General features: G+C 30.5%; 2 protein-coding genes across 4 annotated transcripts in view; both read right to left on the reverse strand.

Moving 5' to 3' along the window:
• The window catches only part of LOC120414518 (uncharacterized), a 233,335-nt gene that overhangs the window by 22,153 nt on the left and 192,319 nt on the right, over positions 1-18,863 (reverse strand). The gene's annotated exons all lie outside the window — the stretch shown is intronic.
• On the reverse strand, positions 2,908-10,296 carry LOC120431532 (obg-like ATPase 1). Its single transcript, XM_039596625.2, has 2 exons — positions 10,136-10,296; positions 2,908-3,134 (listed from the first exon to the last, which is right to left on the reverse strand). Exon 2 carries the CDS (start codon positions 3,130-3,132, stop codon positions 2,944-2,946), a length of 189 nt encoding a protein of 62 aa, XP_039452559.1. The 5' UTR covers positions 3,133-3,134; positions 10,136-10,296; the 3' UTR covers positions 2,908-2,943.

Here is an 18,863-nt window from a genome sequence, read left to right on the forward strand (position 1 = left end):
TAGGCAATTATGGAAAACATTGGAAGGATGGAATTTATGCTTGAAAGTTTAATTATTGGAAATATGAACGTAAATATTTTTTAAAATTACTTGTCACATTTTAAAAGGGATGAAAATATTCATTTCTGGCCTTTACAATTGTAAGACTTGATTTAAAATTTTCAAAACAATGTTTAGAGTGCAGAAAGTTTCCCAAAATATGCATATTAAACGTTGAAAATCTAACAAAATTCTAGATTTTATTACAGCAACCAGTAGTCCGATTAATAAATCTGAAAAACCATTCGTTTTAAAATTGAATACATTGAACATTTATCGAATACCTAAAAATGCCATTAACAGAGATTTTAATAGTTTTTATTTTGATGTAATTTCGCTTTTTTTAGATTTGCATTTCATGGTTTATCGGTACAAAAACCCTTTTTATTTATTTTTATTTTTAGAATTTTAGACCATTGTGCTTATGAGCACTAGCGTGCACCGGGTGGGGCAACATGGGGCAACTGCCCCACCATCCTCAGAAATTTGTTCTAAATTTGGTCAGGGGATGTCCACAAATGACGTACTTTTCAAAACGTCCATAATATTGCCCCACCTTCCTCAAAGAACTGGACAAGCTAGTGTTTATGAGACTTTATTTGTACTTAAGAATTTCTAAATTGAGGATTTTTTTTTTATTCAAGAATTTTAATTTCCGAGTTATTGAGCCGTAAACATTTTAAATTTTAAAATGTATGTTATTTTTGAAGAATTTTTAAAGTATAATATTTACTTAGGAATTATGTTTTCATTTTCAATTAAAAAACATATTTTAATAGTTTGATTTCTTTAAATTCGATTTGCGCAATTCTAAAATTTTATATTTTTTGATTTTATTTTAATTTTAAATTTATTTATTTTTTAAAAGGCAAAAGTCTAAAAGAAATTTTTCAAAAATTTTTGAATCTATTTTTTTTACATTTTTAAAACATTTAGCATTAAAAATTTAATAATTTTAAGACTTCTAGGAATTTTAGACTTTTAGACATTTTAAAAAAATTAAAAAATAATAATTTAATGAACTTAAAGTTTTTAAACAACTTAAAAATTTTAACAACAGTAAAATTTTCTAGAATAAAAAAAATAAAAAATCTATTTAATTTAAAGAATTTGGAGAGTTTTAAGAATATTAAGAATTCCTGGAAATTTTGAAACTTGAAATTTTTGAAAAAAATTAAGAATTTAAATTTTAGAATTTATAGAAATTTTAGGAACATTAAAAAAATTAAACTTTAAAGAATTTTTAGAATATTAGGAATCTTAAAACATATTTTAAGAACCTAAAATTTTTTGAATTTTTAAAAAAATTAGGAAATAATAAAAAAGAAGATTTTTAAGCATTTAAAGAATTTGGAGAGTTTAAAGAACTTAAAGAACATAAGATTTTGAAGAATTTAAAGAATATCAAGAATTTTATGCAATTTGACAATTTCAAGAATTTTAAGAATTTCAAGAATTTCAAGAATTTCAAGAATTTCAAGAATTTCAAGAATTTCAAGAATTTCAAGAATTTCAAGAATTTCAAGAATTTCAAGAATTTTAAGAATTTCAAGAATTTCAAGAATTTCAAGAATTTAAAGAATTTAAAGAATTTAAAGAATTTAAAGAATTTAAAGAATTTAAAGAATTTAAAGAATTTAAAGAATTTAAAGAATTTAAAGAATTTGAAGAATTTAAAGAATTTAAAGAATTTAAAGAATTTAAAGAATTTAAAGAATTTAAAGAATTTAAAGAATTTAAAGAATTTAAAGAATTTAAAGAATTTAAAGAATTTAAAGAATTTAAAGAATTTGAAGAATTTAAAGAATTTGAAGAATTTAAAGAATTTAAAGAATTTAAAGAATTTAAAGAATTTAAAGAATTTAAAGAATTTAAAGAATTTAAAGAATTTAAAGAATTTAAAGAATTTAAAGAATTTAAAGAATTTAAAGAATTTAAAGAATTTAAAGAATTTAAAGAATTTAAAGAATTTAAAGAATTTAAAGAATTTAAAGAATTTAAAGAATTTAAAGAATTTAAAGAATTTAAAGAATTTAAAGAATTTAAAGACTTTAAAAAAATTAAAGAATTTAAAGAATTTAAAGAATTTAAGCAATTTAAAAAATTTAAAGAATTTACAGAATTTAAAGAAATTAAGAAATTAAGGATTTTAAAGAATTTTAAGAAGAATTTGAATTGAAGTTTAAACAAGTTTAAGAAATTAAAGAATTTGAATTTAAATTAAAACAATTTAAAGAATTTCAAGAATTTTGTCAATTTGTACAACTTTAAGAATTAAAAAAAAAAATGAAGAATCTGAACAATTTTAATTTTTTATTAAGATTTTTAGTTACTTTAAAATTGTTATAATTTTTTAAATTCTAAAAAATTTAAGAATTTTAAACTGTTCAAGAATTGTTCATCTTTTTCGCTAGTAAAGTTTGCATTTTTCAAAGCATTTTTTTTTAATTATTAAGCCAATTGCACAGTATTAATTCGACGCAACAATTTAACCTGAACATTTAGTCTCAAATGATTTCCCCAACTCCCAAAAATGACGTTTAATGAATTGATAACAGGTTGCTTTCGCACGCTCAAAGACAAAGTCAAAAAACGTGACCAATAATACAACTTAATTGCGACTGCGAGAATCCTCCAGTTTTTAATTAACGGTGCTCGGAGTATTTTCCAAAATGGTGGCCTTCACGCTTCGGGCTTTCTTTTTGTGGACGCCAATCAGCAGGCCCCGGAGGGGCCCTTTAATTAAGGGTGCACCAGCTTCAGAAGCGAATCGAATCGAAAACGAAAATCGTTCGAATTTTCACCTTTGATATGCAAATGAGCGCCCTGCGAGGAGGGAAAAATTCCAAAAAAGGTGACTTTTGCTGCTGTTGGGGCTAATTAAATAAGCGAGAGCGACCTGTCCTACCTGTTCTCGTTGGGGTCGATCGTGCAGAAGGGGAAGTTTTCCGCCGGGGCCGCACTCTTGGTCAGCACGTTGAAGAAGGTCGACTTGCCCACGTTCGGCACGCCGACGATGCCGATGCGCAGGTTGGTGCCGATGCGACCAATCAGCGGCTTCACCTCCGGCTCCTGGACCTTCTTCGGGGGCATGGCTGAAAGGGAGGGAGAGACAGAAATAAATTGAAATATGATTTCAAACTTTTTTTTTTACATAATAAAAATTTCTTGGAACATTTTTTAAAATGATTCATATAAGGCTTTCTAGTCAGAAAATTACCAACACATTGAAAGTATGTTTACATGACAGCTGGACGTTTGTTTGCATCAGGTTTCCTATCTCTTTCTAGCATTTTTTTTTTGTCTGGCTTTTTTGACTGACCGCCCGATATGCCAGCCAACATATTTCGCAGGGCTGTGACAGCTCGATCATTGTTTGCATCATTACACTGTGACGAGAAGTTCATCATTTTTGGGTTAAATTATATTTATTCACTAGGCCTAGTAAGCGTCATAAATTTGTTGTTAAATAATAAAATATTTACAGAAAATTTATTTTTATAAAAATTAATCCTTGTTATCAATCAGAATCACCTTTTTCTTACTTCACTCGTCGTCACACACAATGAAAAAATACTGTAACACTAAAAAGTATTCAACTTTTATTGCAAAAGCTGGCAAAACTAGCTGGAATAAAATTAAAACTATCATTTGGACCAATGATTCATTTTGTTTTGAAGTTGAAAATTTGTTCGGTTTTACTACATTTAAAAGTGCGGACTTTTTGTATATAAGTACACTAACTTTTGTTCATTTTTCTTTGCTAAACGTTCAAAAGTTCGAAACGTCCCCAAGGTGGCTCGTATTTAATAAAAAGCAATTTTACAATTGGTTTTTGAATAGGTAATAAGAGTAGTTCTGGTTTTGAGTGTAAGCAAAAAATACAATCTCAAGGCCAATACGCACCTCCCAAGAAAAGGGGTCATGAAATGGCATTACGAACAGCAGAACAAAGGAGAAATAACGAATTCTTGGGGCCTTTCTTCACCCTCTCTGGTTTGCTTTCGCTGCCGTTGCTGCCCATTTGTTTTTTTTTTCTTGACCGTTTCCATCCGAAGTGCGTATACCGCTTTACCCAAAACTTGTCAAAGTGCACTGATGGATACAAACCCGTACTTTAGTCACAATTTCATGAGGCTATCTAGTCAAAAATTAACCAACACATTCAAAACACAGAAGCTGGATTGATTGCATCAGAATCTGCTTTCTCTTTCCCGAAAAAAAATATTTAAAATTATTTATTACAGAAATTTCGCTTTCGTTTTCGTTTTACGGAGCAAGGTGGGGGACGCGGCCTCAAGTCAGTCCAAGTCCGGTTTCTTGTGGAAAAAGGGTAGTGGCCGAACTAGTATTGCATACAAAAAACCACCGGAAGATATAGGGCATCAGGAGGTGGAAGTTGAGAGTTTTCCGATAACTGAAAATTAAGCTTTGTGTAGAGTAATTTACCTCACAAAAAAGTTCAAGGGAATCATTTGAAAAACAAAAAAAAAATTGAAATGACTTTTTGAATTTAGTTCAACAATTAAAAATATTAACCACGAAAAAAACTCACACAAAAAACTCAAGTTGGAATATTTTTTTGTCTAAATATTCAATCGATATGATAAAATGAAATAGAATCATACGTTTATGCTTGCCACAATCATTAAAATTAGGCTCAATTTTAAATTAGTTTTTCATTAACTTTGTTGATGTTTTAAGTTAGAGTAAGAACGAGAGGTAATTGTTTGAAAAATAAAAATAATAAAAAAAACCCTAAATTTAAAGTAAGTTACCGTCATCAGGGGTGACATTGGGTCTGGGGGTGAGATCGGGTCTTACAATTTTCAGCATTTTGTATAACCCAATCTCACCCCCTAGACCCAATGTCACCCCTGATGACGGTACTAAAGAAGAATATAACAACATTATTCAAGAATTAGAAAAAAAAACCAAGCAGGTGAATGCTTAGGATTCCCGACTTTCTGACAAAAAAACACAAATTCCCGACTTTTTCCCGATTTTTGGCGGATTTTGGCGAATTCCGGACTTTTTCCCGACTTGAGTGGCCACCTTGACAGGGTGACTACTCAAATTCCATTTTCAAATTCCCGACTTTTCGAGAACCTCAAAAAATATTTATTTCTTACCTGAAGTGAAACCATTTTTCATGCAAAAACTCTTTAAGCAATTTAGCAAAATTAGGCAGAAACATAACTGTACGCTGATGTAATCGTCGGAATTAAACAATTTGTTGATTTATAAAAAGTATTATAAAAAATTGGGTCAAATGCATGCCACCATCTTCATTCAAAATTTTTAAAGATTTTCAATGTAGTAGGTCTTAAATAGCCTTTCATTCCCATATAGATTGAAATGGTGAAAGGAACCCGAAATTCAAAGTTAGATGCTAATGACGAATAAGGTGAAATTAATATTTCAAAATTATTCAAGAGTTGGAAAACATTTTTCAAACAAGGATGCCGAAAAATCACAAATTCCCGACTTTATCCCGATTTTTCGTAGATTTTGGCGAATTCCCGACTTTTTCTCAACTTCCCGACTTCGCCACCCTGTGTACATAAAAAAATACATTTGGCTTTATGACCCTTTTTGCGATTTTCATACAAAACAATATTCATGATAAATTTCGAACGGAATATTAGTAAAAAAAAAGCCCAAAGACTAGTTTTTTCAAATGAGCGTGCAACATTTTCGACCTGTCATATTTCGTCTGAAAGTGAAAAGTGGGCAATATCTGATAATTTTGGTTTTCTGAGTTCAGAGTGTAGCCTACTCTAGATTTTTGGCGCGCATTTGTTTTTCGATCTTTACTTGAAGAGTAACTTCAAAATGTAAATATTAGTGATTAAAAATTTTGACGGTAACCTCGGTAACGGTCGTGTTTCAGTGCGTTGAGTTCGCTAAGACTGTTTAATTTGAGAAAAAGAAATAATTGCATTTGAAAGAATAATAGTCTATTTATAAAGTTCGTACATGAACTACAGGATTCCAAATTACAGAATGACGGGAAGAAAAGCTCAGATTTTGTAATTTGAATCAAGTGGAGTGTAAAAAATGTGGTTTAAAAATTCAAAGTGAAGATTACTAAGTTGAAATTATTTTTGGATTTACAAATTCATTGAATTTGAATTCGGAGAAGTTTCAACAAGGAATTTTGTTGTGGCTTCAGCTGTTGCATACGAAGGAGGAGGTAAGCATTGCAATACACTGGCAATTTGGATGAGAATACGAATTCTTAGTACCAGGGGCGCCGACTAGTCCAAAATGTTGGGGGGGGGGGGCACGGTTCTTTTCCGAAATCGATAGGTCAGAGTGGCGATTAGATGTTAAAGTTTTTTGTATATCACGAATTTTAATAATTTTATTACGATTTTTTTATTATCCAGAATCCATTTTTTTTTGAAAAAGATAATTTATTAAAACGTGATTGAGAATGTTAATTGGGGGGAATTTTTTTATATGTTTGAAAGGCGAATTCCTTCTCATTGGCATATTCTCACTTATTTTCTAGAAGTAACAGTCAATAATAAAAATAATCAGATATTTAGAAATTCAACAATAAAATTTTCTTAAAATAAAAAACAAAAGTAAAAAGCAAAAATTTAAAACTCCAGAAATTTTAAAATACAAATACACATTTAAAAAAACATCAATTTTCCAAATCTGCAATTAAGAAAAAAAACAAAATCCAATATTCCAAAATAAAAAAAAAAGTTTAAAGAAACTTCTAGGGTTAAAAAAAACTCATGGCTAAAAAATGTTTAGAAATAAAAAAAATAATAAAAAAACCCGAAATATCAATAAAATTCAATGTTTAAAATTTAAGAATTTATGAATTTAAGAATTTAAGGATTTAAGAATTTAAGAATTTAAGAATTTAAGAATTTAAGAATTTAAGAATTTAAGCATTTAAGAATTTAAGAATTTAAGAATTTAAGAATTTAAGAATTTAAGAATTTAAGAATTTAAGAATTTAAGAATTTAAGAATTTAAGAATTTAAGAATTTAAGAATTTAAGAATTTAAGAATTTAAGAATTTAAGAATTTAAGAATTTAAGAATTTAAGAATTTAAGAATTTAAGAATTTAAGAATTTAAGAATTTAAGAATTTAAGAATTTAAGAATTTAAGAATTTAAGAATTTAAGAATTTAAGAATTTAAGAATTTAAGAATTTAAGAATTTAAGAATTTAAGAATTTAAGAACTTAAGAATTTAAGAATTTAAGAATTTAAGAATTTAAGAATTTAAGAATTTAAGAATTTAAGATTTTAAGAATTTAAGAATTTAAGAATTTAAGAATTTAAGAATTTAAGAATTTAAGAATTTAAGAATTTAAGAATTTAAGAATTTAAGAATTTAAGAATTTAAAAATTTAAGAATTTAAGAATTTAAGAATTTAAGAATTTAAGAATTTAAGAATTTAAGAATTTAAGAATTTAAGAATTTAAGAATTTAAGAATTTAAGAATTTAAGAATTTAAGAATTTAAGAATTTAAGAATTTAAGAATTTAAGAATTTAAGAATTTAAGAATTTAAGAATTTAAGAATTTAAGAATTTAAGAATTTAAGAATTTAAGAATTTAAGAATTTAAGAATTTAAGAATTTAAGAATTTAAGAATTTAAGAATTTAAGAATTTAAGAATTTAAGAATTTAAGAATTTAAGAATTTAAGAATTTAAGAATTTAAGAATTTAAGAATTTAAGAATTTAAGAATTTAAGAATTTAAGAATTTAAGAATTTAAGAATTTAAGAATTTAAGAATTTAAGAATTTAAGAATTTAAGAATTTAAGAATTTAAGAATTTAAGAATTTAAGAATTTAAGAATTTAAGAATTTAAGAATTTAAGAATTTAAGAATTTAAGAATTTAAGAATTTAAGAATTTAAGAATTTAAGAATTTAAGAATTTAAGAATTTAAGAATTTAAGAATTTAAGAATTTAAGAATTTAAGAATTTAAGAATTTAAGAATTTAAGAATTTAAGAATTTAAGAATTTAAGAATTTAAGAATTTAAGAATTTAAGAGTTTAAGAATTTAAGAATTTATGTTTTTTTTTTTATTTTTAGTATTATTCTCTACTCCCTGATTTTTCGGCATTTTTTTTGAGGGTGCAGTTAAAATTTCTATAGCCTTTTTATTTTTTTTTAAATCGAACATAAATTGCACTTGTGTTTTTTAAGATTATAATGTGGAATTGTCTCAGATTTGTTCAATTTGTCTGTTTCTCAGTAATGTAAGGTATGCACTTCGGAAGAAACCGGTCAAGAAAAATTTCAAATGGGAAGCAGCGGCAGCGCAAGTAAGTCAGAGAGGGTGAAGAAAAGCCCCAAGAAATCGCTCCCTCTCCTTTGTTCTGCTGTTCGTAAAGCTGTTTCTTGACCCCTTTCCTTCCGATCTGCAGACTAGCCTTAAAGCGGTGCGCTAGTTTTCAAAAATTTACTTTTTTTGAAACAATTGTATTTTTCGGCTAAAACGGTTAGCGGTTAACAAATGTATTTGAAATCTTTTCAATTCGTTTCTAAAATTACCCAAAAAATTATCGAATTTATCAGCATTTTTGTAAATGTTAAGCAGTCAACAAATGACCATTTTGAAAAGTGTTTCAGTTTATATTCGCTAAATCCTGATCTACAATGGCAAATCGCAGAATGTTGCGTTTGAAAACATGATGATTGTTTTCGCAAGAGTTTGCGTAAGTTTGATTGTAGATGAAGTGCTATGGTAAAAGTACATTGGTTTTGTTTTTAAAACAACATGCACAGATAGAAAACTTACGAGCAAATCCGTTAAATCTATGTTGACGACATCTCTCAAATCATTTACCGATGACTCTGTGCTCTTGTACTAAGCTTACTGATTTTCCTAGAGAGCACAGTGGTATAGATAAAATGTTGTCGACTTAGAATAAAAATGCATCTAAATCCAGAAAATTGTAAACGATTTTGTTCAAAAAATTTCAGCGATTTCGAAAACAACACATGTTTTTGAACTATTTTACGGATTCGCTATTACAAGAATTCTATCCGAGTGTACATAAAATGTTCCATTTAAGTTTTAGATATTATTTTCAATTATTTCTGTGGTTATTTTTTTATATTTGATATAAGAATATTTTTCTTCCAAAATTTCTGGGGGGGCACAATGTATGGGCTGCCCCCCAGCCAAATTTTAGGGGGGGCAAAAAGTACCGTGCCCCCCCAGAGTCGGCGCCCCTGCTTAGTACTATTTTAAACATTAAGTACCTAGGATGCATGTTTTTTTCGTTTGAAGTACCTAGGATGCATAAAATTTACCAATGCTTGTATCTTAAACTGAGATGTGAACTACAAGAACTTTGCAATTTTATAGCACAATTAGTGTTTCTCAAATAATTTAAATTCAAGTTCCTGAATTCTAAACAAGCATAACTTACAAGGTAAATTACGTTATCCAACGCAATTCTGGTTATGTCTACGACATAACTAGGGGAAATATACCCATTTTAATCACACTAAGCCGTTCGACCAATTCTCATCACTTTTGCCGTTTCTGCTATTAAATCAATATTTTCAGATGTTTCAACAATGGAGAGTTGCTTGCTCACTTTTATTTGAGCTATTTATTGCTTTGGAACAGTCAAAAACACTTTTTATAAGCTGTAATTCATGATCAAAGTGCTGATAGGCCGATAATAGAAATAGGCTGAGAAAGGGTATAGTTCCCCTATTTTGCATTTTTGTTGAACAGTTAGTTAATATTGATCTTGGTATCATTAATTATTCAGTAATGATTTATTGATTTCTTTTAAAACTTCACCTAATACACAATTGCTGCAACTAACCAACTAACCGATATCATATCCAATAGAACATCCAACCAAAATCCACAAAATGTGCCGCGTTAAAAGCCGGCAAGCTTCGTCCCAAATTTCATCCAAAAATGGATCTCCCGGCCGCCCCCTTCCGAGCTCACAGCGAGCGGAAACATTCGCCAATTTCTAACCTTACTTCGGTGGAAACAAAACCAAAACAAACCCGCCCCGAACCAGCAGAAATCATCACTTCCTGTTAATTCCACCGTCCAGCATTGGCCACCGGTCCGGACTCACCTTAGGACGTGCTAAATCGGGGCCGCTAATCACCTAAAAAATCACACGCGAAACTTTTTAACGCGAATCGGCACTTTACGCGAGGAGGAGGAAAGCTAGCCGGACGGCAACAAACGTGGATTCCGCGGCGGAGCCTGTTTTGACGTTTGACAGCGCTTGTCAGCTGTCCCGGGCCGGGAGTTCATTCGACTCGGCCGTTCATGAATGTTGGTTCATTTTTGTTCTTTGAGACATAGGGAAGCTGGGGCTAATTTAAGGAAATATTGTAATTTTTAAACAGACCTTGATTTTATTGTTATTTTGAAAGATTTGGATTGTTTAAAAATTTATAATAAGCAACATTTTACAGGAAAAAACCACTTCATTTACTCGAAAGTACTGTGGAGTCCGACATGCCCTTGAAAACGATCGCGTGGTTCATTCCAATCAGAAAGTTCCGCCAGCTGGCCATCTGTCGGAGGGTAGCGAAAACACGTGTTGTTTGCATGATTTCCGCACGTTAGTTGGAGTTGGAGTTCAAGCTGGAATTTATCGGCGTAAAAATAAATTATGAAAAATATTGTTTGCACTTGAGATAAAGGTTGGGATTTCTTTTTTTTTCCTTCTCGATATTAACATTTTTCAACCTTTTTATTAGGCTATATTTAAAATAGAAAAAATAGACTTTGAGACTTGTGGTTCAAAATTCTTATCAATCTTTCAGAACTTTATTGTACCTGAATAAGGATTTTTCAGCAATAGAAAACAGCGGAAAATTTCATTAAATTTTTAATATTGGAAATCGAAATAATATTTTCCCTCAGTTGGAAAATGAGAGGTTACTAAGTGACACTGAAAAAGTTAAATTTTTTCAAGTCTCAAACTTTAAGATATTATATCTCATCAATCAAGTATAAGGAAAAGTGAAGGAAATTTGAGCAATAAATAGTGAAATAATGAAATCAGATTTTTTTTCCGCGCAATTCTAAATTGCGGACATTCTAAATCAAATAGCCCTAAATATAAACTACAATTTTGCCCAAAACACCAAATCGACCAGAAAATACCTTCTCAAAATACACATTTTTGGATATTCACATGATCATTTTGTAAGATCAGCCCGCAAAATTGTATGAACACGCAGAAAAATGTTTTGTAGAATCAGCCTGTACAAGGTTTGAATCAATAATTTTTTTGTTGAATATAATCAACAAAAAAATTGCGTTGAACAAACCTTGATTTTTTCAATTCCACAAAAGTCTTTTGTTGTTTTGAAAAAGCTGCTTTGACGTTTAGCGTTGATTTAACAAAAATCTTGATTTTCAAATCAACAAAACGTTTTGTTGATTCAAATATGCCTTATTTTTCTGCGTGAATGATTGTTTAAAAAAAAAACAATTATGAAAATTGTCTTTTTTTGACACTATTTTATTATTTTTTATTTTGACAAAATTGAATAAAATGAAAAAAATACAAGAAAAAATTGGAAAAAAGGGAAACTGTTGAAACTCAAGAACGTATTAGACTACGACAAATAAACAAACAATCTCGCAAACAAAAAAACTTTTTGACAGTTTGCCTGCTCTGTTTGTTTGCTTACAAAAACGTCAGCCTGCATGCATCTGGCTTAATTTGTGAGTTTGGAAAACCACAAAAATGTGCGAGTTTGTTTGTTTTTTGCCTTTGCCTTTTTTGCCTCTAATACCTTCTTCAAGTGCAAATTGTCCAGGTTATTTAAAGCATCAAGATTTGAACAATGTTTGTTTCAAATGATTACACCAACTAACAAAATGTCTGTGCAGACTCAACTCGAACTTTGCGATCTCCAGAATCACGTGCAATGAATTTTCCCCAAAGTATGTATGGAAAATTAGTGCAGTCAACATCTACGAGAAGGATACAAATAAAATTTTATCAGATGTTGACAGTTCATGTGAAAATTTGCTTTAGTTGCCGTTCAGTTTCGAAATCAAAACTTTAATATGAAATCAAGTATACAGGACTACGCGTTAAGTTAGTAGAAAGTACCTAAATTTAGTAATTAGGTTATAATATTGTATTTATCTTTGGTAGAAGTCCGGGCAGACGGTAATAACAAAATGCATTCCATTCCAATAAAAAATACGGTTAAAATAACAAAAAGTGTTATGGATTCTTCTTGAAAAATCCATTTATGCATAAGAGTTAAATAACAGTTTTTAATATAACAACAAAATTTGTTATTGGGCTGATATTGATTGAAAGCAAAAAGAACTTGGGAATAACTCTTTTTGTTATGGAAGAATAACTCCAACTGTTATAGGGATGATCGGATTAGTTGTTAAAATTACAAAAAATAATAAAAAAGATTTGTTCGAAGAATAACTTAACATAAAATAACTTAAGTCTGTTATTACAATAACAATCGAATAACAAAAAATCATAACGACGAATAATAAATCTTGTTATAAATAACATAAAATGTTATAGGCCTAGTATTATGAAATATCAAAAAATGTTATTTCAAAGTTATTACCGTCTGCTCGGGATATGCATTAAAATTAAATTTACAATGTAGGTATTTTTTATTGTTAAAATCGTTGCTTACATCGAATGTAAATGGCAAAACTTTGCGAAATGCTTTTATTTCATTCTAATTTTACGGTTATTTCCCCGAAAGACTTGTGTGCAACAATTCATATATACACCCACAACGCTCTCATCTAACAAAAGTTGTCCCTTCACGAGTCCCGAAAACGTGAAGTTTATTATCGATCTCAAAGGACTCGCCCAAAGTAGCGGGAATAATCCATTCGGCGTGGTTACTGCCTTTCACAAAATAATAATAGTGAAAAGTTTTGGTTCGAAACGAAAAGGAGCGGAAAACTCTATAAATTAGTTAATCTTTTTGACAACAGTAATGATCGCCACCAGAGAGTGAATAATTACTGCTAGAGGAGAGAGGGCACGTGAGCGCAGAAGGCTCGTGTATATTTGGCAATGAATTTTTATATTTTTGGGTACCGTAAATTAGAGTTGTTTGAAATTTTGAAACCAACTTATTCGACAATTTTAGAAAAAAATGTGACACAATTGTTTCGACACCATAAAAACAGATTTTGTACCTTAATTGTTTAAACCCTTTTGATTTCAAATGAACCCTATTCTACGGTCCCTATTCCAGGTTTCCTTCCGAACCAGAAATGCAGTTGTTGTGGGCAGATCCCGGTTCCCCGCCCAGGGTCGAAGCGGCTTTTTTGCCGTGCCTAGCCTGCATGCGCGTGTTGTACCCACTCTTTGTTCATTCACAGAATCGGGGACCAGAATCCCGATCCCTTCGATTTCTCCTTTTTTTTTTGTTTGCGATGATGTCCTCTTCCGACACGACACCCAGTCCAACTTTTTGTTACATATTAATGCATCTGTCGCTTAATTATATGGTTTCACGGTTTCAGGCTGTTCACGTATATACATGTTGGCCTCGCGGGATCTATTCCGGCCATCGTGGCCTAGAATCGGCCCAGGCGTGTGCGCCATCTATTTAGTCCACTGGCGCGCGATCATCTGTCACAAGACTGTTGGCCGGCGGCGGCGTGTGGAACAGACCCTCCCTTTAAGATTTTAACATGCTTAACAATAATATTTTTGGAGATCTTCATGAGCTCTTTATTGAAGCAGAATATATATATTTTTAAAATAACCTGGATTTCTAGTTTAGTTTGAAATTTTTATCATTTAACTTAGAAAAATGTAGTGCGACTCAGAATACCTTAAAATTATACGAGTAGAAAAGATGTTTTTGTAGATTTGCGTTTTCTTCAATACTGTCCTGACATGAATAAGAAAAACAAAGACCAAACCTTTCTTCGGAAAACCTAATCATATAACAAAAATTAAATATAATTAGAGTCGCTTAACCATGTCATGCGTGATCCAAGATCGTACCCAAGTAACATTTTGGGTTTATGAAAGCTGTCATAACCGCTATAAAACCTATCAGCCAAAACCAACATTCAAACCACTTTGTCGTAACAGCCTCCCCAGAACCCCGATAAACCTCTGTTAAAACCAGGGGGTAGCGAAGAAGACGCCATCTTGGAAGTTCAGAATACAAACACTGAGAATCAGTATTATACATATTACTATGGTTACACTAAGTGTGTTATGGGACTCAAAAGTCCCATGCAAATGTGTAAAAGCAAACTGGAAAAAGTGTAATGCCGATTCTCAGTGTACGGGCGCACCGACCAAAAGAAAAAAAGCAAAAAAAAAGGTAAACAGAAATCACTTTTTTTCGATATGAATTTTCATCCAATATTTGGATGGAATCTACAAGAATATGATAGAATTTTCCATCAGCAACACAATTCGAGTGTTTTTTTTTCAGGAATTTATCGTTCATATTGCGGAAAATTTGAAAATCAAAAACGCAAACAATGATTTGTTATGGGCTACCATTTGACAGCTAGTGCTTTTGTTGTGGGCTCTCATTTGACAACCGTGCTAATGTCGACTGTTGTCAGTTTACTTTGGTCGGAATAGGGTTGGCATCCCCCCGGTTAAAACCCAAAAGGACCTTCGCAAAAGGTTGTCTCGGCCTATTTATAAAACCTACATAGGAGTTCAAGGCTTTAAAATTGAATCCTAACAACCTCCTCAAAGCCTTAATAAAACCTTTGTTAGGAGTTATGGAAATAGTAGTTTATGCAACAAGTTTCAAAAAGAGGATTTTTTCAGCACGAGTCGTACATTCATCCAACGAGGTTCACCGAGTTGGATAAATACGACGAGTGATGAAAAAATCAAGTTTTGCAACGAGTTCCATACAACGTTTTTTGCAATTCCGAGAAACACCTTTTGGACAGAATTATAGGACAAATGTCCATGCATTGAGTCAATGAATCGTTTAAATAAAAAAAAAATGTTGAAAAGTATAACTTTTCCTAACAAGTGCTGAAAAGTTCAACTTTTCAGCATCCATTTCAGTGCTGAAAAGTAGAACTTTTCAGCATTTGTTTTGAAAAGGGTTACTATTCGATTCTGTTATTTATGGTACAGAAAAGTAGGCTGTTTCGTCGTTCAAGAATGACAGGAAAAGTAAGTAGTTTCACGAAGGAATTAGGTTTTACGCCGACTCGATTTTAAGGTTAGAAATTTGACAGTTCGGCTGCACTGTTTACATTTTTTGCACGTGTGTCTAAGTAAAAATGTGTGTGCGTGTGCGCTCGTGACGTCACGCTGTTAAACCTAATTGCAAAAAATACATTTCATACATCTTCAATTGTCTTTTGCCAGACGGATTTTATTCTGGCAAAAAAATAGTCTTTGTCTTGCCAAATGATATAATCGATATAATGGAAATGGTTTTCAAAAATGGCGATGATGAAATACACCCCATCAAATATGGCTCAAAAAATCAGGGGGCAAAAAAAAATCCAAAAAACATTTAAATTTCAATGGAAATTTAAGTGCAATCACCTGAAATCAATTTAAAATGCATTCTCCTGCGTTTAGAATCATTTTTAAAATGTTTGGGCTCATTAATAGTAGTTTATGCAACAAGTTGCAAAAAGAGGATTTTTTCAGCACGAGTCGTACATTTATCCAACGAGGTTCACCGAGTTGGATAAATACGAAGAGTGCTGAAAAAATCAAGTTTTGCAACGAGTTCCATACAACATTTTTTGCAATTCCAAAAAACACACACTGAGTGAAATTTTATGTCAAATTTTCATGTATTTTGGCAATAAATCGTTTAAATCAAAAAAATGTTGAAAAGTGTTACTTTTCAAAACAAGTGCTGAAAAGTTCAACTTTTCAGCACCCATTTGAGTGCTGAAAAGTACAACTTTTCAGCAATTATTTTGAAAAGTGTTACTATTCGATTCTGTTATTTTTGGTACAGAAAAGATAGGAAAAGCACGTAGTTTCACGACGGAATTGCAAAAACAGTATTTTCGAAACTTTTATTCTCTTTTTGGAAATAATTTGGAAATATTTTTATATCATCTCTTACTTTTGAAAAGGCTAAAATACTTGTTTTTGACCATCAATTATTTTTATAATTATATAAGGCCGATGCAAATATTTAAAAAAGTTTTTGTCCCTCGGCCCTGGCAGAGGTCAGGGGGGGGGGGGGGGGTGGTCAAAAAATTAAAAAAATATAAAAATTTAAATAACAAGCCATAGTCTTCACATTTAAATGAAAAAAGTGTCTTAAAATGCATTTTACACTAGTTCAGTTGTTTTGCAATCATTAGTTTTCAAAACATCTAAGATCTGACAAAAACAAAAATTTTATCGAAAAAAAAAAAAATTGCATCGAAAATTTTCAAAAAATCTTAGGATTTTTTAATAAACCCAAACATGCTAAAAATGATTTTAAACGCAGAAAAATGTATTTTAATTTGATTTCAGCTGGTTGCACTTGAATTTTCATTGAAATTTTGAAGTTTATTGCAAAAATATTTTTTTTGCCCCCTGATTTTTCGGGCCGATTTTGAAGGGGGGGAAGGGGGGGGGGGTGACAAAAACTTTTAAAAATATTTGTACCAGCCTAAAAATATTTGAAAATATAGTTTGTTTTCCAAATAATGGAAAATTTTACTATAGTTACAATTTTCGATAATGAAAATCGGACGCATATTTGCAGAGTTTCCATTGATTTTTTTCTAATGAATCATGAAAAACTTATTTTTTCCTATTTGTTTTTCTTTCGGAGTAATCATTGGTCCAATCTTCAATGTCTTTTAAGCAAATTTGTAGGGCATTTTCTATAATTTCGAATAAAATATTTTCAGAGATGTCAATTTTTGTTATTGCTAAAAAGATGACATTGAAAAAGGATTTTTTCTAAAAAAAATGTTTTGTGCATTTTTGTATGTGTACAAAATTTAAAACTCAGATTTAAAGCCGTATAATTTTTTTTAGATGGTGACTATTTTTTTCAGAGAAGTTCTGAGTGATATCTACAGCATTGCTAAAGACAATTCAGAAAATCCCCTCTCAAGATTTTTTTCATATTTTTTTAACCTTTTTGTATGGACAGCTGCCAAAATTGTAAGGACGAACTAATGATGCAAAATATCTTCTTTGGGCATAGCAAAATTTCATCGAAGAGCAATTCCAGCCCAAAACAGGAATTTATCAGGTACTTTTTTCTCGACCCTCTCCGATTTCAATGAAACTTTGTAAACATGATATCTTACGCTTATGTAAGCCATTTTTGTGTATATGGAGCCAGTTTCACTCGATAATGCCATTTGAGAAGTGCGTAAGTGTTTTCAATATGATTGTTGCAGCCGTTGCATCGTATCAAAATGTGGTCAGAGACAAACTTGTAGGAAATTTGACGAGTTCTCCGAAAAAAATGCACTGAAAGAAAAAACACGCTACTTTTATGAGATTTTCTGATTTTTAAGTTTAAAAAACAAATTTGAAGGTGAGCCCACGATTTTTTTCGTTCAATTTTTTTGTGAAAATAGCCTAAGATGTTAAAACTCAGGAAAAATGCAGGATGGAGCAACTTACGTAAAAAAATACAAAAATTATTTACTGAAACTGTTTTTTTGAAAAGCAATCTAAACGTCAAATTTTTCAAAAATCGAATACGGGAATCGATTCTTCAGACAATTTTACATAAAAGTCTCAATATTGACCACTTTCAGAGAAAATACTTGAAAATTTGAAATACTAAATTTTTAATACTCTTTGCCACTGTCCTAGGTCCAATACTTTTGAAGTTACAACGGTTTTCAAAATATAAAAATTGAAAAAAATGTTTTTTTGATAAAAAAAAAATCGTTTTTGACAACTTCTATGTGACAGACTTGATTTTTCAGTCTCGTAAATATTTTTACCGAAAAGCTCGTCCAATTTCCCGTAAGATTGTCTTTGACCACTTTTCGAAATTACTCGTTTTTTTGATGATTTAAGCTAATTTACTAGCAAGGTAACTAACATCCACTAGACTACACTGAAAAAAAAATCTATTTTTAGTTATGAGTAATGCAATAAGCATATATCTCGAGCCCATACTTCCAATTGAAATGGGATGATTTTGTTTGCATGTACATTCGAATGAAACAAATTCATTTTTAAAAAACCTATTTTTTTCAAAAATAGTTGCCCATAAGAGCTTTATTTGTTCATATCGAGAAGATCACAGAGCAGTAGGGGAAAGTGGGGCAAGTGTAACAAGCTAAGGAAATGATCGTTGTAACCCATTAAAAACGTTAAAAATCTGTCGGATTTTATAATAATCATATTATTCCAGGTCTTGACTAAGACTTTGATAGAACAAGTTTTCAAAAAATTCTGTTTTTTAATGCAAAAAAGTGATTTTAATTTTTTTTATTTTCCGTATGTTCTACTCAACTAGTGGGGAAAGACGAACAACCCGTTGGGGCAAAAGGAACAATGCATTAAAAAACATGTTAATTTGCTGACAATTAAACTGTTATCACTTAGATACATCAGATTAGGATGTATTTGAAACGTTTCTTTCATTTTTAGATTAAAGAATATTATTTTACTAAAAATTTGATCGTTTTTACGAAAAAGATTATTACTTAGATGAAAAAAAGGAAATTTTCATAATATCACTATATTTTGTATGGACATTTTTTTAAACAATTGTTTATCAGTTATTAAGTACGTTTATTTATTTATTTCCCAATAAAATATGTTGTTGCAGCAATTCGTATTTTTTTCCATACTAAAAATCCATATGGTACTCTTGCCCCACCTGAACAATTTTTTTTAAAAGCTC

This window comes from Culex pipiens, chromosome 1 (genome assembly GCF_016801865.2).
Source record: "Culex pipiens pallens isolate TS chromosome 1, TS_CPP_V2, whole genome shotgun sequence".
NCBI lineage: Eukaryota > Metazoa > Arthropoda > Insecta > Diptera > Culicidae > Culex > Culex pipiens.